General features: G+C 39.2%; 1 protein-coding gene across 12 annotated transcripts in view; it reads left to right on the top strand.

The window, feature by feature from the left end:
• Positions 1–2,172: 2,172 nt before the first annotated feature.
• The window catches only part of Rbm26 (RNA binding motif protein 26), a 71,261-nt gene continuing 50,156 nt past the window's right edge, over positions 2,173–23,277 (top strand). For 6 of the 12 annotated variants that reach the window (XM_029469339.1, XM_021181436.2, XM_021181435.2 and 3 more), the window contains exons 1-3: positions 2,174–2,745; positions 19,505–19,623; positions 20,467–20,603. In XM_029469339.1, coding sequence (XP_029325199.1) covers positions 2,675–2,745; positions 19,505–19,623; positions 20,467–20,603 — 327 coding nt within the window. In that variant the 5' untranslated portion in view covers positions 2,174–2,674. Of the gene's footprint in view, positions 2,746–19,504; positions 19,624–20,466; positions 20,604–23,277 lie in introns of all 12 variants that reach the window. The other 6 variants (XM_021181443.2, XM_021181442.2, XM_021181437.2 and 3 more) reach the window with 2 other exon arrangements.

Here is a 23,277-nt window from a genome sequence, read left to right as displayed (position 1 = left end):
AATGGTTGTGCTGGCAGTAGTTAGCCTTCTCCAAGTTGTACTGTTGACTGCAGTAGTCAAATTTCTATCTTTGAAAAAAGGTCTAAGGAAAACGAAGTGATGAGGTGGTACAGACTGATTAACAAAGACTAAGGAAGAAAAGCTTGGGGGGGCGGGGTGCAACTGACTGTTGATTGGCTGCTGACTGGTAACAACAAGCTCTGTGCAGTGGAAGGAGGGAGGGACCACTATCACTCAGTGGTCTTAGTCTTTCAGAATTCAGCTAGTCCTTACTACTTACAGATTCTATATTCATGAGTTTTCTCACTCTTTAGACTCTCTCTAACCCTCAGACCCAACACTTGTGGCGGTTTTATAGTTCACTGTGGCCATATGCCGAGCGGCTAACAATTTAAGTCCAATGCTGCCTATGTTCTCAGCTGAAGTTGAACAAGGGGATATCGTCATTCTTTTTTTTTTTTTTCAGTTCTCACAATGGAAACAAGTTCCCATTTGGTGGCCCATTTGGTGTTATGTTTTATTTTCTTCATTTATGAGATTGTTTTTTTCTTGGTGATTTCACTGTTTAAAATATCCCTGTTCTCCATATGCAACACTGAAGTGCTTTCTATGGTTCCCACATATAAGAAGGCCATGATGTATTTTACAGAGAAAAGCACATGACTATACGGGCTTTGTTCAAACATGTGTTACAGTGCCCGTGAACAGGAGTCAATATTGATTCATCAACTATATTGGGTATGGTGCCTTTAAACAGAAACACACGATTCTCAGTAGTATATTATTTATACATTCTATATGTAACTTAAAGTTTACCATTTTGTTTGTTTGTTTGTTTGTTTTGAGACAGGGTTTCTCTGTGTAGCTCTGGCTGTCCTGGAACTCACTTTGTAGACCAGATTGGCCTCGAACTCAGAAATCTGCCTGCCTCTGCCTCCCGAGTGCTGGGATTAAAGGCGTGCGCCACCACCGCTTTACCATTTTAATAATTGTATGTGTACAACTTCAGGGCATTAGATGTATAGTCAAACTGTTCAGTCACCAACTGTTTCAGAACTCTTATCATTCCAAACGGAAACTCTCTATCACAGACATAATTCTCAAGATCCCCCTTTGCCTCCTGGCAACCACCATTCTGCATTCGGTCACTCCTGGGACTGTAGCAACCTCTAGCAATGGAATTCTAAATATTTTGTCTTTTCATATCTGCGGTATTTCAGTTAGCTAAATCATCGTAATCAATATCCTAATTCTTCATTAGCTTGAATCTAATTAACGTCTCACTCACGGTATCATATTTTAGAGCAAACGTCTAGCTTTGTATTTTATAACCTTTTTAGTTAATGCTTAAAGGACACTCCACTCCAGCATATTGTAAATTCTGTCTCATCAAGACTTTCTTTATGGTTCATCGACCGTGTCTTTAGACTCGTGGACTACTTTTTCATTCCATTTGTCCATTCCACTATTTTTTCATTCCATTGTGGTTCATTGCCTACTAGTCTTTGGTAGTCTAATAATAGAATCAAACTTGCGGGACCACCCATGATGTATATAGGATGCTGGTTGGAATGCTCGTCTTCGGTACATTGTAATTTCTTGGAGAAAAGTTGACACTTTTCTAAATGAACAGAATTTAAAATGTAACAAAACTCTTCTTCTTTTTTTTTCTTGTAGGTTGTTAATCAATAAGGTTACTTTGGTTTGGGGTCGCCCATAGGTCATTAGACCTTGCCCAAAAAGTCATGTACTTTGGGATAAGAACACTAATCCTCTGGAGGTCTCAGTGGGTTAGATTAGACCAGTGTGTGTTTATCCATCGTGTGCACGGGGTATCACACACAGAACATGGTACTGGAGGATGCTGTGACACCGAGGGCAGGTCACACAGTGCAGGGCCCCTGCAAACACTGCTGGCCGTCTTCTCATGGAGAGCTCCCATCTTCTAGGTTCATTCGTGCTGGCAAGCACAACCCTCTCAGAGGACAAGGCCTGGAAGCCCACGGCCACTCCATCCTGGTGAAATAAGACGGCGCTTGTGCTTATTCACCACGAAGGCCGAAGGATAAAAAAGGGACCGAGGCCTCAACCCTTGCGATTGGTCAATCCTCGACCCACTACCGGATTTGCCTAGCTCTCACCCGGCCGAACTTGCGTCTCTTCCCAGCATGCTCCGGGCCGCACCGCGAGACTCGCACTCATTCTCGCGAGATTTACCGGCAGCCATCTTCTTGGGGGTGCTGGAAGCCGGGAAGACCCCCGAACCGTTCCCATTGAGCCGCCCTTCGTTGTCCCTTTTCTTCACGTCTGCTCTGCCGCGTGGCCACCAACCAAGCACCTAATTCCAAAGCTGAGAGGAGATCCCGGGTCGGAGCGCGTTCGGCTCCCCTTCGGGAAGATTCACTGGGGGAGCGGGGCAGGGGGGAGGGCCCGGCCGGCAAACGGTTGCTGCCTCAGCCCGGGCCGGGGTCCGCCGAGGGGAGAAGCTCCGGGGACCCGGTGGGCGCGTGGCCTGCGGCGGCCCCCGCCGAGGTGCTCGCCGACCCGCGGCTCGCGGGGACCTGCCACCGGCACCTCCCACCGCTGCCCACGCGGACGGCGCGCGGAGGAGGGGGCGGCGGCGGCGGCGACCTGGGCGAGCGCAGGAGCGAGGCCGGCCTCGGGGCCGCGGTGGATGGTTTCTAAGATGATCATCGAAAACTTCGAGGCGCTCAAGTCCTGGCTCAGCAAGACCCTCGAGCCCATGTGAGTAACCCCCGGGGGAGCAGTGCTCGCTCGCAGGGATGGCGGTGGTGGACAGGCGGGCGCCCCGATCGGGGCAGTTTACTCAATGGTGGAGGCCGAAGCGAAGAACCGGGCTGGCGGGGGGGGGGTCCCCCCAAGGCTCTGCTTTCTCTGTTCGCCCACTTTCCCGTCCAGGCTCAACATAGCCAAAGCTGGAGGTGGGCTTGATTGTAATGGTCGAGCTGATCTTTGAACCGGTGTGCCCTGCTTTGCTTTCTCCTTTCCCGTTACAGGCAGACCGATGGCAAACTTCCCCGTACACCTGTGTGTGTCTTCCGAGGCCCTCCACATCGGCTTCTCGGCTCCTCCCGAGTGCTAGCTTATCCTCCCGGCGGTAGATTAGTCCCACAGTGCTTCTTTAGACGAAGTGCATGGCTTTTTCTTAGGGATCAGGGAAGTTCGAGTTTAAAAACCTAAGGTTTCGCTTACAGTCCCTTAAAGAAAGGCCACGTCTTCCATGTGGTGTGTGGCTCATACGCACCTCTCTTAACTGATTGAAGATGTAACAGGTGCTAAGCCCAGTAAGCCCCAGACCCCTTTCCACCTACACCCTACTACTTTGAAGAAGGGGGGAAAAACCAACCAACAAACCCAAATCTCTATCCGTATGGAATATTTAGCATTTAAGGAGAAATTGAGTAGTTTCTGCGACTGTTGAAATATTGAAAAATTTTAGGAATATTTTGTGTATTTATTTAATGCAAAATACATCATAGGTTGTTTTCTGCATCGTTGATTTACAATAGCAACTTGAAATGCAGTGGCAGGTAATTCACTTATTTAATGCATGCGTTAAGCTTTTACCATATACTGTGGGGAGCTTTGGGACAGGACTTTAAAATTCTCCTGGGTTGATAAGCTGCAGTAAGATACACTTCAGCTATGCCCAGTTATGGCCATTATGATAGTAGAGGACCATGTAAACGTGGTTTGAATGGGGTCTGCTGCTTCAGGGTTGTTGGTCAGTGAACTATCTGAGCAAGTAATAGTTAATAAAACTTAAAAGAGGAGAAAAGGCCCCACTATGTCCGAGGAATGATGCGTTTTCAGAATGAAGAGTAGCTGAAAGGCCTAGTAGAGGACGTGATCAATGTGGTTTGTTCAAAAAAGAGAAAGAATAGGGAAGAGAGAGGAAAGACATGGAATCAGTAGACAGGGGCCAGAGGGGAGCTTTTAGGTCCAGGCTAGGAATTAAGATCTTATTTAACACACACTAGGAACAGAGGTTATTTGAAGCAGTCCAGGACTGATTTGACTTCAAATAAGGGTGTTTTGTGGAGACTTAAGGTGGTAAGATTTAAATGAAGGGACACTCCATTGAACGTATTGTAGGCTGAGACTGTGATTGGATGATGGTGGAGATGGAACCACATATACTTCACAAGTAGGTCTGCTAGAACTTCCTGATACAGTGATATGGAAGAAAGGAAAGGAAAGGAAAAATCAAGTGTGAAGCCTCAAAGTTAGTTTTAACAGCTGGATGGATGATGTAGAAGGCGGAGGGTAATCCAGGAGGGGAAGGGAATGGCTGTTGACATGCTGTGATGATGTGTGAGGTACTAGTTATTCATCTTAAGGAAAGTTGGATGCTGGAGTCTAGAAAGTGGGCCAGGACTAGAGAGATATAATGTCATGCTACTAGGACTTGAAGCCAGAAAATTATGGGAGGGTTCTTGGGAACAATGTGTAGATAAGGGATAGACAGGATTGAGGTGGGGGTATGGCAAAAGGAGGGGCTGTTAAACTGGTGGGATTCTACTGACTGATGCACGCAGTAAGTTTAAAGCTCTTAGATTTGGCAAAGTGGCCAGCCATTGGTGGTCTTAGCAAAGTAGTTGACTAGAGTGGAGTAGAGAATTCTCTTTCAGAGATCTGGAGGGTATAGCCTAGTGTTGGTGACATATGAGGCATGCAAGGCCCAGATGAAATCTTCAGTACCTTCCACTTCTAAGTAAACAACAACAACAAAAACCCCCATTTTCTTTCTTTGGATTGGAAAATCAGTGGTAACATATGTAACAGGTGAGGCAGAGAACCCCAGGGCCTAATGACTAGTTCTGACTAGTCATGACTAGTACTAGTGCTACAGTAACTCATCTACAAGTTATATAATATTGGAAAAGTCACTTAACTCAATGCCTGGGTTTCCATCTGTAAAGTGGGGAAAATAATGAAAAACAAAATTCCTAGAATACTACCCAGTGTAATTAGCACCTTTCAAATCAACTGTACTACCATTTCTTGTTCTTTTCAATAACTTAAAACATATATACTTAGTGTATATGCTTTTAGTTTTTCTTTAATTCAAACAAAGCACATTATTGTAGCAACTATTCAAATGTCTGTTACTTTCCATGATTACAATAAACAGTTACTGCTATTAGTGTCTATACTGTAGCCCTTTCTAATATACATGGTTGTTAAATTTAGCTCCTATTCTTGTTTCTTTTTTTTCTTCTTTCTTTTTTTTCTTTTGGAGACAGTTTCCTCTGTGTAGCCCTGGCTGTTCTGGAACTCACTCTGTAGACCAGGCTGGCCTGGAACTCAGAAATCTGCCTGCCTCTGCCTCCCAAGTGCTGGGATTAAAGGAGTGCTCCACCACTGCCCAGTCTCTTGCTTTTTAAATTTGCATGTGTTCTTTATTATTCTTCTAGGTGATGACTTACAAAAGCTTAATTATTTACCATCTTTGGTTTCTAATGTTGGTTTTTATGTAAAGTTGTTTTTGCATAGTTTTGACATGTAATTAAAAAGTACATACTGTTTGAGGAAGGACTGTAAGAAGGAACTCTATAGCTTCATGATAGTGAAGTAGCACATGATTTTATTTTTATTTTTTTTTGACTAATCTGGACTTTGTATTAGCAAACTTTTGAGTACTTCAATTATGCTGTGCTAATCAGTGTGGGAAATAGTATTTGGCAAGGGATGAAATAACTTTCCATTTGTTCAGAAAGACAGATCCTGAACAAGTAATTGTAATACCGTGTGTGCTAGAGAATTCTAGTATGCTTTGGAAGTACATTATGTGGAGTTAAGAAAGGCTGCCTTGAAATGGCAACAGTAGATCTCAGCTTGGAAGGGTGAAGAGGAGCTTCCTAGGCTTTGGAGAGCATATTTTTATGAGTGTCTTAAAAATGAGATAGGGAACATTGGCGAAACTAAAAGAAAGAGCAGAGGAAGAGAAGACTAGCAATGGTCAGTGATTCCAGAGGCGCTGGAGATCGCACAGGACTTTGCTGAGTGAAGTTAATCAATGTTGTGTGGTGTTGAAGCTTTTTGTAGAAGCTAGGGTAGCTGAGGTTTGAGAGTGATGGAGAGTGAGGTAGGGTAGGAAAGACGTTGCATTTTTAGCCCTAAGGACAAATATGTGCGTCTGTTTATTCAGTTATAAGTTCTGTAGTTGTAGCAGAATTCTGTTCTTTTTTTTTTTCTTTCATAAATCATTAAACATTTAGGTATTGAAATTTTCTCTCAATACTTAGAATTAATGTCTTTTGATTTTACCCGTTTGCTTAGTCAGTCTTTTACTGTTCATGCATTTTTGGTAATGTGAAATCCTAATCAGAAAACCAGTATTTTTGTCATGGTGTTTCAACCTTAAGCTTTGTTTGTTAGCATGTAAAGTCAATGGGTTTTATTATGGCCTTTACATATATTTATGTCATTATACTTTGTTTTTATTTACCCTTCTCACTGATGGTGGCCTTGACCTCACTCTTCCCATATTGCTTTCTCATTTTCTCCTCTCAATAGTCTTCGCTTCTGTGTTCATGTCATGTGTTTCATTACTCTTTGCTTTCATCATTTCTCCTCCATAAGATCTCTCTCACACGGTCAGTTGGTCCCTGTCTCTCATACGCACAGAACACATTTCCACTTAGGATCTACCAGTGAGAGAAAACAAACACTTTCTTATTCCGAGTCTGGCTTAGTTCACTAAATACAGTAATCTCTAGTTCCATCTATTTTTGTGTCCATGTCATGATTTTATACTTTATAACTGAAAAGATTCCTCTGTGTAAATGCACCACATTTTCTTTATTCATCCGTCTGTTGGATATCTAGCTGGTTCTCTTTCTTAACTGTTTTGACAGTAAAGCAATAACCGTACATGTACAAATGTCTCTGTCTTATGTTGAGTTAAAGTCCTTTTTCGTGTGTATACGCATGGTACCATTAGGCTTTCGAGGAACTTGACACTGACTTTCATAGGGGCTGCACCAATTTATATTTGTACCACCACTGAATAAGACTTAGCACCTTACGTCCTCAGCAGCTTCTGTTTCATTTGTTTTCTTGATCCTGACCATTCTGCTTGGGGTGAGCCAGAACCTGGAAGCCAACCGTTCATATAAACACTTTCCTTATCTGCTGTACACGTTCTGTTTTGAGAGGAAGTCTCTCACTGGACCTGGAGTTCCTTGATTTGGCTAGGCTAGCAGGCCAGTGAGCTCTAGGATCTACCTGTCCAGTCTCATTTCCCAGGCTCCAGCTTACATCTGCAGACTTGAGGCAGGCATTTTACTCATCTGTCCCGCCTCCTGAAAGAATTTAACTTGCCTTTCTCTGATGGCTAAGGTTATTTATTGGCCATCTGTATTTCTTTTCTTCCTCCTCTTCCTCCTCCTCCTCCTTTTCTTTTTTTTGAGAACCATCTTAAAGTGTTTGACCTGCTATCCAAGGTTTCTTTTTTTTTTTTTGGTTTTTTCGAGACAGGGTTTCTCTGTATAGCTCTGGCTGTCCTGGAACTCACTTTGTAGACCAGGCTGGCCTCGAACTCAGAAATCCACCTGCCTCTGCCTCCCAAGTGCTGGGATTAAAGGCGTGCGCCACCACCGCCCGGCTCATTTTTTTTTTTAAATAGAAGTTTTCTTTACTATTTATTTATTTTTTTGGGGGGTGGGGTGGGCTTATTACCACATGTGGTAATTTAATAAAATCGGGTTTTTTTTTTTAATATGAAGGAATTCCTCAAGATATCCTTTAATTTTTCAGGAATTAAGATTGACAGTCTCAGACTTTGGAGTTTAATTGTAAAGATGAGAATGTTTTAGTTTTTGCTTCTGCAGCTATGCATTGCTGTGAAGGTAGGTTACATAGAGGAATGAAAGCAAACTTCTTTTTTTTTCCATAGGTCAGTATTCAAATTTCAGTTCTGCCGTTCAGTTAGCTTAGTGATCTATGCAAGCGAAGCTTTCTTTCTTTAGTAGTCTAATTAGGGAGAATTATTTGTTTCCTTGTATAGTTAGAAGAGAATGAGACATTCAGTAGTCTGCAGTTGTCCCTCCTTCCTACTGCTTGATGAATAGCTTACTTGGCTACTACTGCTACGGCTAACATTAGCATGGATTGCTCGTGTTTTCTATCCCCCTGTACTTAATGAGTGTTATCTCTGTGAAGTGTGAGGTTAAGATACTACCTCACAGTTATTTAAATTCAAGCCTTATTTATTATACACTAGAGCAGTAGTACTCACCTTTCACAGGGGTTGCTTAGGACCATTGGAAAGCACACATACTTACAATTCATAATAGTAGAAAAATTAGATAAGAAGTACCAATGAGCTGGGCAGTGATGGTGCACATCTTTAATCCCAACATCTGGGAGGCAGAGGCAGGCGGATTTCTGAGTTTGAGGCCAGCCTGGTCTACAAAGTGAGTTCCAGGACAGCCAGGGCTACACAGAGAAACCCTGTCTCGGGAAAAAAAAAAAAAAAAAGAAGTACCAATGAAAATGATTTTATGGTTGGGGGTCACCACAATATGAATAATAAAGGATTGTACCATTAGGAAGGTTGAGACCCACTGCTCCAGAGTCAATACATGTTTTTAATATGTTATTGCATTGTAGTGTGGATAGTATATTGTTTTCATTACTGGTATACATTTCTTATTAAACTATTAGCCTTTCATTTGCAGTAACCCTTTTGAAAAGGAACAAGGTTCTAAAAGCATTATACTCAGTTTGAAGGATACTCTCTTTTTCTTTGCTTATATTTGCTACTAACAAGTATTTTTTAAAAATTCCATTAAAATTTATTTTTTATTGTGAATTATGAAAAAATTTCTGTGTTGTGTGTGTGCGCGCGAGTGCATGTGTGCTTGCACAGTGATCTTTTTTACCCCTGAACCTTGATTTGAATTCTCTCTTGCTGCTGAGTAGCTGCTTTGGCATAAGTCAGTTTGCAACCCTGAATAGAGACTAAACAGAAATAGTAAAAAGCAAAAACTGTACCCATGCTTTTCTTACATGTGCATTCTTGCTAGTTTCCACTTATAGCCTATTGATTTTTATGTGCATTTTAATTTATGTGAAGTTAAACTTCCTTTGTAATTCTCTACCATACTGTTTATATTGGCCCTCCTCTCTTCAATTTTAAGAAGTGAAAATTAATTGACAGCTTATTCTGTTTTGATCATTGAGGCTTTATTGAATGTGAACTAAGTTTTGTTAAAGACAAAATAGACTCTTAGGGCCATTTAGTAGCACTCCTTCCTGGCTATGAATGTACTTCCATTATTTTATAACTTTTGATAAATGTCTCTCAAGACCATATTCTGTGGCTGCAATCTTATATGCACATAGCCAGTAAATGATGGTGACAGACTCCAAAGACGTTGACTTCCAGAGCCTTCTGTATGGTGGTGCTTCCTGACTTTTGTATGCATATCTTTTATATGTTTAAGTGTTAATGTCAGTACTAAAATATAGACCTGGCATGGTCCATTTCTCCCAGGAACTTACCCGTAATCTATCTAGTTTGAGTAGTAGTGACTCTTTAACATACCTTAATGACACACATCACAGGCAGAATACATGTGTTAGCTGATACTTGTTTTAGCATCATTGTTGGAGTCTCTGGCAGTTGAAAGCAGGCAGTTTAACTGTGTTCCTGTTCTATGTAGCACCTAGTACAATGTGTGTGACACAGACTTCATTCAGTATGAAATATATTAGTTGAAATTTCTACTTTGTTGACTGAAAAATCTGAGTGGGAAGCTCATTTGGATAAAACTAAACTTACCACACTATGCTACCTTAATCTTCAGAGTAGCTCAATTGGACAACACTAAAAAGAGATTCTTTGGGTTTGTTTCTCTTATTATTTCAATACTTACTGTTTATTTTGTTTTGTTTTTGTTTGTTTGTTTGTTTTTGAGTTTTTCTGTGTAGCCTTGGAACTCACTCTGTAGACAAAGCTGGCCTTGAGCTCAGATCTGTCTCTGTCATCCTAGTGCTGCCGTTAAAGGCATATGCTAACACAGTTGAGCTTATTTCAATTTTTTAAAAACATCTGTTTATGCGTGTGCTCAGTCACTGGCACCTGGTGGTTAGAGGACAGCTTGTAGGCGAAAATTCTTTACCTCCGTGTGGATTCTGGGTATTGAACTCAGGTGGCAAGCGCTCTGAGCTGCCTAGCCATCACACTAGTACTCTATTTCATAATGAGCACTTTCAGGAGTAGAACTTTTTTCTTTTTATTCTGAGACAAAGTTTCGCTTTGTATCCTACCAGGGTGGTAGATTTTTGTTGGTTTGTTTGTTTTGAAACAAAGTTTCACTTTGTAGCCTTGCCGCTGGCCTCATTCTTTCAATGTGCTGGGATTTACTCGGATTTGCTTCTGTGCCAGACTAAGATTAGATAGAGTTTAAATTTAGTTAAAAGTTTAGTAATTTTTTTGAGGGTGAGCACTGAAAAGTTCATGTTTATTTAAGAAAATGTTGTTACACATTTCTGTGTGCAAGTCAGCTCTATTCATGGAGCCGGACAAAAAATGATTCTGATTTGATTAATTTTAGTTGGTGAAGGAATTAATATTGTGTAATTAATTATTGGCTCAATCTGTATGCTAAATACTTTCTTTCTGTTCTTTACTTGCTAAATGCTTCTCATCACCATATGTTATCGTTGCAATCCTACTTGAAGTTTCCATTTGAATTCTGAGTAACTAAATTTAGCAGGGTTTTTGTTGTTGTTGTTATTTTTAAAATTTGTTTTAGCATTTTGTCTGGATTATGGTGCTTCTCAAATAAAATTATTTCACCCATAAACTATAAAATAGGAATAGATTGGGAGCAAAATAGATATATTATTACCTTGTCTGGTGTATGCATGTTGAAAATGGCTAAGTCAAGCTTGAACAAATTTCCCAAGTTTTTTTCTTCCTCCTTTTGTTCCAGAGAGAATAAATGGATGACATGGGTAATGATAAGCCTTCCTTATCAAATTTATTATCTGTTCACTACCTTCTTTCTGTGAGGAAAAAAATTGTTTTTAGTATATACTTTAGTTAGGGTTACTGTTGCTGTGATGAAACACTATGACCAAAACCAAGTCAGGGAGGGAAGGGTTTATTTTACTTCAGTGTCCTGCATCCATTGAGGGAAGCCAAGGCAGGAACTCAAGTTGGCTGAGAACCTGGAGCCAGGAGCTGATTGATGCCCAGGCCTGGAGGAGTGCTTCCTGGCTTGATCTTCTTACTTGCTGGTAGAATCCAGTTCAAGTGGGTGGGGGAGTCCCAGCTAACAACGGCTTGGGTCCCTCTCATTAATCACTAATTAAGAAAATGCCGTACAGGCTTGCTTGCTTTCACCCAGGTCTACTTCCGTCCCGTTTACATTAAACAGGACAGTGTACAAGTAAGTGATCATTTCTGGATCAAGGAAAAGCTTATTTAAAATTTGATTTCTGTTTGTAAGCAGTGGAATCAGTTTGAGATTTCTTATTGCACTTTTCTGAGATATTTTACTTACATACAAGCAATGTTTTATAGTTTTCTCTGGTGAGGTTTTTTTCCCCCATGTCTTATAACTAGCATCTAAAAATTTTAGCTTATAACTGTTATTAGTATTTAGAAATATAATTGATATTTATATATTGATTTGTTTTCTGAAACATTTGGCTTGGTTCAGCTTGGTGAAAACTGCAGCTTAGTAGGAGATCTTTTGGTCACTATGGGTGTGAACTCAAAGGAGAGGGGGGAGGGAACTCAGGTCCATTTCATCTTTCTCGTTCACTTCTCAGCTGTATGCTGCCAAAGTGGGCAGCATTTCTGTTTCACCATGTGGCCTTCACTTGATGTTCTACACTGCAATAGTACAAAGAGCCTGTGGGCCCCACCCTAATGTGCTCACCTAATCCTGATCCCTTCTCAAAGGCCTACCTGGTTGTACTTCCTAATACCTCACAGCGAGGATTACATTTCCACTTTCAGTAGAGATGCCTAAGTCATAGGTCAGGAATAACTAAGAAAAATTAGATTCTTTTCTTCAATTTATTAAGTTAGTCACTGTGTAGTAAGAATTGGAACGTCCTTGTTGAATGCTTTAGAATGAAAAGCCAAGTGCTTTTCACACTTTGCAAAGTGCTTTGCACTGTAAGGATGGACAGAATTTTTCTACCTTTTAAAATGACCAAAATTCAGTTGCTGTGTGGGCCATCCCATGCTTATATCACCATTTTGCTTTTACCACTGGGTTGTTTTTATATATTGATTATATAAATAATTCTGCAATGAACATTTTCTCCAATGTAGTTTCCATGTGGATACAAACTTTATTTTTATTAGGAATTGATTGAGTAATGTTGGTGTTGAAACTTTATTAAGACATAGATGCTTGACAGCTGGGCCATGCCAATTCTTGGTTCTTTAAGTGCAGCAGTTCAGGTAAAGTTGTTTTATGATGTTACTCTATCATGGCCAGTAAGTTCTTTTATTTTTTTCATATTTTTATAAGAAGTGACAGGTGCTATTGTATCAGTTTAAATTATAACCTGTGCTTAAGTTTTCAAAAATTTCTGAATCCTCCTATTCCTGTATCCGCTGCTGTTTTCCACTTATTTTCTTCAACAAATTGATATGATAATTCCTAAATTTTAAGTGTAGTCACTCATTGCAAATGGAAAAATGGGTGATTAAAAATCTAACAAGTGTAAAAATGCAGCTTAGCAGATAATTTATTTATTTAATTTTCTTTTAAATGTAGTAACATATACTCTGAGGCCTGCCATCTTGATTTTTAAAGGTTGTGAGTGTGCTGCCCTTGGTGGCTCACATCTTTAACCTCAGCAGTCTGGGTCAGGGAGAAGGGCGTGACTGTACTGGTGCAGACTGATTAGCATAGTGAATTCCAAAGTTTGGGGTTCTGATGAGTAAGGAGAGAGAGAGGTGAAGGGAGAGGGACAGGTGCAGACAGACACTGGCCGGCTCTGCTAGAGTTTGGATCTAAGGCTCATGTGAAGACTTGGTTCCTAGAGAAGTAAGATGCCAGCCCAGGAGTAGTACATTACTTGTGAATAAAGTAGAAATAACCTCAGAGAGGGAGCCTTAAAATCCCAGTTGTTTTGGAGATTATGCTGCTGATGCTGCTGGTGTTTCTCTTCCTCTTCCTCCTTCTCCTCCTCCTTCCCCCACCTCCCCGCAACTAGACTATTTCAAGGAAACGTTTAGTTTAGTACTAAATGGACCTGAAATAGGATATAGTATTTAAAAGACAGCAAACAGATTTTTCAAAGCATTGTCTTAGGGGTGAATATATTTTTACCATAGCTCTTTCATTCTTTAGTAATTCCTAAATATTTTTTTTTACTGTTCTCGAGAAGTTTATCAAATGTCTTCTTACTTGTAATTTGGATTGTAATTCAATTTGTTTCCTTAGAAGAAATTAAAGATTAATATCCTTAGTCTTTTTTTTTTTGAGCTGAAAAATACCTATGGTTTTTAAATTAAATTCAAACATTATTACTTTATGCATACAGCTGTTTATCTGCATGTATGTTTTTGCCACTACCATGTGTGTGTAGGGACATTGGAAGTGAGAAGAGAACTCTAGAGCTATCGATGGCTGTGACTGGTGATGTGGGTACTGTCAATTGAACCCTAGTCTTCTGGGAGAAGAACAAGTGCTTTTAACTGTTGAGTCATTTTTCTAGCCCTAAAAAACAAAACAAACCCTTTTTTTGTTTTTTAAATTACACTTTGTGTGTGTGTGTGTTTACATGTGTGTGTTTGAGTTAGAGGACATCATGTGGGAGTAAGTTATTTCCATGTGTTTTTCAGGAATTTAATCCATAAGTGGGCTTCAATGAAAGTGTCCTTACCTGGTATACATTTGGCTGGTACCAATTGAAGTGAAAATATTTTCAGAATGATTTTGGAAGCAGTATTAGAAAACTTGGGTGTCAGTGTTTTGGACAGGATCTTGTCATTGCTCAGGCTGGTTAGGAGGAAGATGACTTTGAATTTGTCTTCTTTCTCCCCCCACCCCCCCTCGCTCCCTCCCCGCAGTTCTGTGACATAGGCGTCTTACATGCTGGGCAAGCAGGCTACAAACTGAGCTTTTATATCTAGTACTTGTCTTTTTCTGTTTTAGTCTACAGAGCTGTTCCCCTTGGATGATTGGGCCTTTTCTTCTTGACTTGACAAAATGCTTCCTAGCTCTTTCCCTTCACTCCTTTTAGTTCTTGAAAAGACTGGATTGATTACCTCTTACTTTTTTTGTAGTTAAGTAGGAGGTAAGTGAACTGGTGGCCTAAGGGAAACACTCTTCTTTGTGTGTGAATTGGGATAAAAGCTAATATATACCTAGAAATGGAGCTTTGCTTTTGGCTTGCTGTGGTTTCAAGGATTCGGAGTTGTGGCCTTGTTGGAGAGAAGTGTCACTGTAAGTGGGTTTTGATTTTTCAAAAGATTTGCACCATTGTTATTGCTTTAAGTTTTACGATGAGCTTCAGCAATGAGTAGATTCAGTGAAAGCTGTAAAACATTGAATAAGTTAAAAGACAATAGAAGATAAAACGTCCTTGAGTTATAGATGGGGCAATGTTATTGTAAAAATAGACAAAAAGTAAAGTTCCCATTTAATATAATAGCCATCAAAATTCCATTGATATTTCTTGTAGAAGTAGAAGAAAAAACCCACAGTTCACATGGAAGCAAAAAAGATACTGACATGTCTGAGCAACTTGAGATAAAAGGAAAAATGGAGATATAATAATACCTCATCTAAAATTATACCCAGAGCCACAGTCAACAACAAAAACCAGTATGGTATATACAAAGGTCAATCTAGACAGCTGGGGCCATCTTATTTCTAACAAAGGTGTTAAAAGTTTGGCTTAAAAAAAAAAAAAAAGGACAGCCTTTTCAATATAGGGAAAGCTGATTATCCATGTGAATAAAACAAAGAGGCAAAACTTAGAAATACTAGAGAAAAACACAGGGAAATTATTTCAAGATCTAGGCATAGGCAACAATTTTCTGAGAAGGATAAGCTCAGGAAAAATTGCCACTTGTATCTGTGGGATTAATATACTGAGTATATAAAGAACTCAGACCACCAAACAACAGAAGAAGAAATAATCCAGTCAGTAATTGGACAAGTGAATTGAACAGTTCATAAAAGAAGTGCAGACTTCTTGGTTCACTGAGATGTTAACAAGCAGCTGCTTGCTGCTTCCTGCTTCTGACAACTGTCTACCACTATACCCTCCCCACCATAGTACACTGTGTCCTTTAATCCAGGAGGCAGATTTAAATCTGCTTTAAATTTCTTCTTTTTGGATATTTAGTCCCAGGAACAAGAAAGTAACTAATGTAGAAAACGAGTATTGAGAAGTGGGGTTGTTGCTATAAGAAATCTTATCATGAGATTCATAAATCTTGTGTGCAAATGCTAAGTTATTTAGCAATAAGATGAACAAATTTAAATCATTTGCTGGAACATGGGTGGGACTGAAGAACATGTATTAAGTGAAGTAAGCTAAACCCTGGAAGAAATTACCTTTCCATATGATTCAGAATCTACATTTAAAAACCAAGCATGAAAGTAAGAAGGCAATATCTGGGAAAAGGGAGGAGACTAGAAAGTGTGTGAGGGAGGGAAGTGGAGTAAATATACTCAAATTACACAGTAGGCAAATTTGAAAGCATTGTAGTGAAATCTACAATTAATATATCTAAAAAGTAGATTTTGATGGTTATCTAAACTATGTTTTATAATCTTATTTTGTAATGCAGGTGCTTCATAATTCTTAATGAATAGCCTTTTGCTTTTAAAATTGAATAATAGGTATAATAAGCTATAGTAATTAAATTTCATACTCAATGTGTTATGTCTTTTGCAATGAAATTTGTGTTTTGAAAGATTCTAAGAATAGAATATAGAATTATGACTTGCTGCAAATTAGATATTTTTCATGAATATAAAATAAAAAATTGGTCAGAATAGATGTGGTTTTATATCTATGCTCTAAGCTATTGAGTTACTATATTTAAGTTTTAATCTCTAGTTCAGATAACCTCCAGCTTCTCTTTGAAGATTATTGAAAATGGAAGCTTGGGTTAAATTCCTCCATTAGCAGTCTTCCACTAAATTCTAAAAGGGCCAGGATAGTTGAACAGACAAGTATCTTTAAAAAATATTGTAGTGGAACACAGTTTTCTGTACTGTCATGCCATTTTGAAAATCCTACATCATAAGTTAAAATACAAATATAAGCATTTTAGAGGATTGCTTGCAGCTTTTATTTTAGGCTCAGTCTGATTCAAGTTTAAATTATTAAGACATTAAAGAATTGTATGAAATTTCTCTGTTTCTTTTAATCTCTCACTTGATGTATACAGCTTTCTCTTTTCCTATCTAGAAGAGATTACTGCTCTTAATAGCTACCCCTATGCTTTCCTTTTACATTTTTCAAAATGCTTATTATTTTGTGTATATGTGTATGCATAACATTTGCTATTGTGTACATGTGGCAGTCAGAGAACCACTTGAGTTATCTTTACACACAGCACCCATGGGCCTTTCTAACTCCACTATTAGTAAAAATAAAAACATTGTCTATTGTATTAAGGCATATTCAGATATTGATGTAGTTTTATTTTTAGGCTGTTAAGTAATTTTGTAAATGACTATATTAATCTAGATAATTTGTCAAAGTCACTGAAGCTATTACTCGCATGGGAAATTCAGATTTTCTTTTTTTTAACCTGTGGTTTTCTTTTTTAAAAAAATTTATTTTATTTACACACACACACACACACACACACACACACACGCACGCACAAACACACACTCTGTAGCTGTGTTCAGACACCAGAAGAGGACATCAGGATCCTATTACAGATGGTTGTGAGCTACCATGTGGTTGCTGGGAATTGAACTCAGGACCTCTGGAAGAGCAGTCAGTGCTCTTAACCACTGAGCCATCTCTCCAGCTCCAAAAATCAGATGTTTTATGCTCATTTGCTCCATTTCACTGGAATCTTTCTTTGGTATCAGCTATTTTCCCACCTTGGCTTGGGCTATCTTTTCTCCATATAGTCATGAACTATGCTTGCTCACAGTTCTGAGCCTTGCAAGAGGTCAGCCACCATGTGGGTAATAGGAATCAGTCTGTGACCCTCTGGAAACCACAGACCTATTTCTCTAACCTAAACTAAGTTTTGAAAGGAAGTTTTCATACAGTTTCTCATGTACTATTAAAATGCCCCCGCATTCAGATTACAACTAACTTAGTCTTTGTTAGAAATGGAAGTAGTTTTATGAGAAATATTGATTTATTGTAATTGAGTACTAAGTTATTCAGGAACTTAGAAACAAAGCAGGCATTTATAATCTCAGTTTTATAGGTCAGGTATTTAGGATTAGGTTAGTTGGATATTTCTGTCTTCTCGTTGAATTGTGATCAGGACCTTTGTTGAAGATAAAATGTAGGTTCTCTTGGAACTTCAGGATTTGCTTGGAGGCTTATTACATGTACTGTTAGCAAGTTTGCAAGAACCAGTAGTTCCCTGCTTGCCACTTCCTTGCATTCTCATTTACTTGTCCCAGGATATTCTTCATGATATCCACTGCTTGAGTGCCCCTTGGCATTGCATAGGATTTCTCTGAAAAGGTGAGTGTGAAAAGCAAGGGATGCCACAGTGCCTGTTTCACCCCAGTGTTTTGTTTTGCTTTAGCTTTTACTGTCTCTGTTTATTGTGTGGGTACTGGATATCTGCAATTAGTTCTTCACGCTTGCGCAACAGGCACTTTATAATTTTGGTTTGTTTGGAGACAGAGTTCTCTCTAGGTAGTGTTTTCTGTCTTGGAAATGTAAATTATATGTGTGTGTGTGTGTGTGTGTGTGTATGTGTGTATGTATAGCTAGCCTAGGCTGACTTTGAATTCAGAGATCCACCTGCCTTTGCCTCTGGGTGCTGGCATTAAAGGGTTGCACCACCATGTCTAGCTCATCTCCTTGTTACTTTGATCCCTTAATATTATATGTATTTAAAAGTTATTTAAAATTTTTGTATTGTCAGGATCTTTAAAGATGGTCTTTCTATGAATTAAGTAGTTGTTTTTGTACCAAGCCTTCACATTAAATTTAAGCTAGGTGTCTGTCAGTTTCTCGGTATTTCGTTGAGTGGATGTTAAAAGGGTTCTGGAAGCAAAGGCATGGGTGTGGGATTCTGAGGAATTTAGGGGCTTTGTGAAATAGTGGTGAGGGTAGAGTGCAGGACGAGAGCTAAGGGATCTGCCTTGGGTTGCAGCTGAGGCCATCCAGAGGTAAAGCCACAGAGGGCTTCTACAGGAATCAGGCTGGGAGATGACATTTGTGGTTGTAACACAAGGCATTTAAGGAAACGAATGGATTCTCTGGTTTCTGGGCATTTCATTGCAAAGGGGTATCCTTCTGAGTTTCTGCCTCACCACTGGGGTGTCTGAAAGCCACTGATGTGCCACTTGGGAGGCAAAACACAGTCTAGGATGGGGATCCCAGCCCATGTTTCTCTGGTGACAAACAGCAGGGTGGGGGTTGGGAGGGAGATGGGGTTGTGAGGGAGGCTGTGTAGTTCTCAAACTTCTGTGTACCCAGGGAACCATGAGAAGTTGGGAAGGGAGTTTGGGGCTGGGGTCCAGCTTAGCTCTGAGTGAGTGTTAGGAGTACAGAGGGGCCTTTCTAACCTGGTCTCTCCTTTACTTGGGTCCTGCTATCATTTCCTCATCCAAGATACCATAATTATTAGGTTATACCTATGTATATATATGGTTTATTTGTAACTGTCCATGTATATAATCTCTTCCTTACTATACCTTGCTCTTTAAATGTAAAAAGTTGCTTTTTTAAAGTACTTTATATTCTTTTTTGAGTACCTTGTTTTCTGTCATTCCCATATGTGCAGTTAATAGAATTATTTTTTCAGTTCTTTTTAAATGGACATTCCTCCCTAACCCCCTGCCTCGGTTACAGAGTTGGTCTTAGTTATAGAAACTTAGTGCCAGGAGTTTTCAACATGTGGGTTGGGACCTCTCTGGGGGTTGAATGACCCTTTCACAGGGGTCACATATCAGATTATTTTGCATATCAGATTTTTACATTAAGATTCAGAACAGTAGCAAAATTACAGTTATGAAATAGTAATGAAATAGTTCTATGATTGGAGGTCACCATAGCATTAGGAACTGTACTAAAGGGGTGCAGCATTCGGAAGGTTGAGGGCCAATGCGGTAGCTAGTGAGCTTTTTGTCCTAGTTGTCTTGATTCTTTTCATTCTGAAGGCTGTGCTTTATACAGTGGTATTACTCTTTCCTGACAAGACTTTTATGTTGTCTTTCATTTTTCTCTAATGCCAGTGATTTTCAGTAGTAGGTTCATGGTTTTAGTTTCATATTTAATGTGATGTTTATGAATCTGAGTGTTCACTCAGCATTATTGTCTTTTTCTTTAGCTGTGATGCCGATCCATCAGCCCTAGCAAAATATGTTTTGGCTCTGGTAAAGAAAGACAAAAGTGAAAAAGAATTAAAGGCGTTATGTATTGATCAGCTCGATGTATTTCTTCAGAAAGGTAATACCTTTGGTTTTAAAATATTATTTGAGTAAATTATGTATAGACTATTAAAAAATTAAGTCTAGTTGTAACAAAGCTTTTAGCTGTAACAAAGTTGAATACACTTATTCCTAATTATATGCTTTCTCAATATGTTTTGTGCTCATTTTATTAACATACTAAGAAAGTGACCAACTAATTAAGACAGTGCTAAGGAAACTTCTTAGAATGTTGTATAGGACATGTTTTCAACTTTGGTGTGTTGTACTTTTTCCCACATGTAGAAATGGCTAGTATTTGTGTCCGTGTAGTGCACGTGTAGAAATGGCTAGTATTTGTGTCCGTGTAGTGCACGTGTAGAAATGGCTAGTATTNTGTAGAAATGGCTAGTATTTGTGTCCGTGTAGTGCACGTGTAGAAATGGCTAGTATTTGTGTCCGTGTAGTGCACGTGTAGAAATGGCTAGTATTTGTGTCCGTGTAGTGCACGTGTAGAAATGGCTATTATTTGTGTCCGTGTTGTGCACGTGTAGAAATGGCTAGTATTTGTGTCCGTGTAGTGCACGTGTAGAAATGGCTAGTATTTGTGTCTGTGTAGAGCACGTGTAGAAATGGCTAGTATTTGTGTCTGTGTAGTGCACGTGCTGTCACTCATTCATCACAGAGTAGTCTCAGATGGAAGCAGCTGGCTGCCAGGCTTTTGCCGTTCTCTTGAAACTGAATGATTATCATGGAGTTTGTATATTATGTGCTGCTTGGCAGGCTCTTGGTCAGGGTAGTAGGAAGCTCGATGGGTAGAACTGGGGAATTAAGATCTTAGTAAATATCTTTTGATCTGTGAATCTTTTGGTTTTATTTTTAGAGACACAAATATTTGTTGAAAAACTTTTTGATGCTGTGAATACAAAGAGTTATCTACCTCCTCCAGAGCAGCCATCGTCAGGAAGCCTGAAGGTAGACTTTCTTCAGCACCAAGAAAAAGATATAAAAAAAGAAGAGGTAAGAATTTGTTGTACTGTGTTGGTTCCTTAATTTCCCAGAAGAAATAATCAGTTGAGTTTTCTTTTCTGAATTTTTCTATTAGGTGTCCTAAATCCCTGTTCCTAAGTTCAGGAACTTTTCTAGGAGTACTTACGGGACTCAGAATTATAATCATGGCTATGATCTACTAATGCAAAAGAATTTAAAGTTTACAAAGAAAAATGGTTTAAGAGAGGAAAACAAGTGCAAATGTCTAGATTCAGTGGGGTCACATGGAATGTGCTTAATTGCCCTAAAATGAGTTGTAGCAGCAGTGTATATTTTAAGGAAGAAGTCAGAGACTTGGTTGCTGGGGTCCATCCCTGGCAGCTCCTTTTTGTTTGGTTCTTCTTGCGGCAGCAGAGGGGGAAGAACATATTTAGGGCTGCTGTATAATAATAAAAAGTTTACCTAGCTAAGTCTTAAGTCACTTTGCTTCAGTTGCTGACCTGTTTCTGAGGCAAGAAACGGTTTAGCATCTCATCATAAAACAGCATGGGATTAAGTAAAGGGGAATCAAGGTCTTTAAGAAAAAAGGGGATCAGGGCTTTCTCTTCTCTTTATCCTCAGCGCTTATACCTCTTTCAGAATACATGATCACAAGGTGAAAAGTTCATACATAATTTCAAACCATAAATGGAGTAAAAAGTTTACAACAGAGAATGTTTACATGCAAATCCATTAGGAGTAATTATCTGGCTAAACATTTATCATCTCACAGGATCATGTAGTCAAAAACCATAACTTTTGTGACTAAGGTCAAGTTTTGCATAGATAAATCCAGTTAATATTTTATCTTCTGTCCTTGTAACTCTAGTAAATCGTTACTCCCCTTTTTATGACCTTTGGTTAATGGTTTTATAACCTCTTGGCATGTGCTCTAAGTTGCAGATGCCTGCTTACTATCCCAGGAGCAATTAACTCCTGACACTTGAAGACTGGCAGAGTTCTCACTGCAGTTTTGATTATCACTGAGAACTTAATAGCAGTCCCACTATAAAAGAGCTTAATAATTGCTAATTTAATTTTAGGAATTCTTACAGAATCATCATTAAGAATTAAGAAGTCATCTGTTTGTCTATATAGCATCACATGCATGAAAGTACATCTTCATTGTTCATCAGAGAGCTCAAAGAATCACTAGGCTAATACCTAGTGATTGTTATATGTATTTAGTAATAACAGGAAAAGCTTATTAATAGCAGGAATCTTTCCTAAAATGAAATTCTCCTGGGCCTTGCCTACAGGAGCAAATCCATCGTAGATTTTAATCCACTGCAAATCAGGAAGATCACCTGCTAGTTTTTAGCTTCTCCTTGATGACTTTTGACAGTTGGTGCTCCCTTCTTTTGTATTAAAAATATAAAGATTATTTCATTCTGTTTATGGGTGTTTTGCCTGGGTGTTTATGCACCATTTGGGTGCTTAGTGCACACAAGCTAAAAGAGACTCTCAAATTGCCTGCAAGTGCAGTTACAGATGGTTGTGAGCCATCATGTAGGTGCTGGGAATTGAACCCAAGACCTCTGGAAGAGCAGCAGTGCCCAGTCTTTATTTGGAGCAGACATCTTCTACCTAATATAAAACAGAATTCCAGACTCCCCATAAGCAAGTGTTGGCATAAGCCAAAATGTTTTCACAAGCAGTTCAGTGTGCTATTCTTACTGGGAAATGGGGACACTATAGATACCAAGGTTTTCAGAAGGTAGCTGTGGACCAATCTTGTAAGTTGGCCCCTCTGAGGCTTAGCATTTTAACTGTTTTGTATGCTGCCTGTGGACAGTAAATTTATTTGTATCTGTCTGTTATATGTTTAGTCAGACAATATTTTTAAGGTAGTCCAACACAGGGATGTTCACAATGTGTAGTAGAAATGACCATACTTAAGACTCTTTGAAAGTTTTTAATTGTATTTTATAATCTGTATTTATATTTTCTTAATAACCTTAATAATTTAGATTTTTCTCTTTGTTAAAAATCAAGCTGATTGAGGACAGTTGTGCCAGTGAAGGCAATTGCTGGCTTTTACACTATAACATTTTCTTTTCAGATAGTTTTAGTTTAAATAAGTCTTCGTTTTGATTTTCTTTAGAAAAGGACTATGTATTCTAGCTTGATTGGAACTTGAAGTGTAGACTAAGGTGACCTCTGGCTTGCTGAGAAATCTTTTGGCTCTGCCTCCTCATGCAGGTGTATGTCACTAACACCTGACCTAGCCCATCCTTTTACAAATTTTATTATTTTTAATGCTATTCACGCTTGTGTGTCTGTGAGAATTTGCATGTCAGTGCTAGTGTTCAGGAACAGATCTCCTGAAGTTGTAGGTGGTCCTGAGCTGCCTGACATGGTGCTGGAGCCAGGCTCAGGTCCTCTAGAAGACCAGTGTATGCTCTTAACCCCTGAACCACCTCTTCACTTCCATACCAATCTTTACTAGAACTTTTGCTCTCTGTGTAACTACTCCATGATATTGAAAATATTAATTTAAAAGTTTTATATAGCTGTGAAAGGAAAATGTTATAGGGTTATAGTGAGGAACAAGTGAAATGTGTATATAAAATTGGTATACTGCTTGGCATATGGCACGTTGTTAGTAAATGATAGTGCCATTACTGTTGGGAGATCCTTGTTCTATTGGAGAAGTGGATGTGAC

Source organism: Mus caroli, chromosome 14, assembly GCF_900094665.2.
Source record: "Mus caroli chromosome 14, CAROLI_EIJ_v1.1, whole genome shotgun sequence".
In the NCBI taxonomy this organism is placed as follows: Eukaryota; Metazoa; Chordata; class Mammalia; order Rodentia; family Muridae; genus Mus; species Mus caroli.
This window is presented reverse-complemented; position numbering and strand designations above follow the sequence as displayed.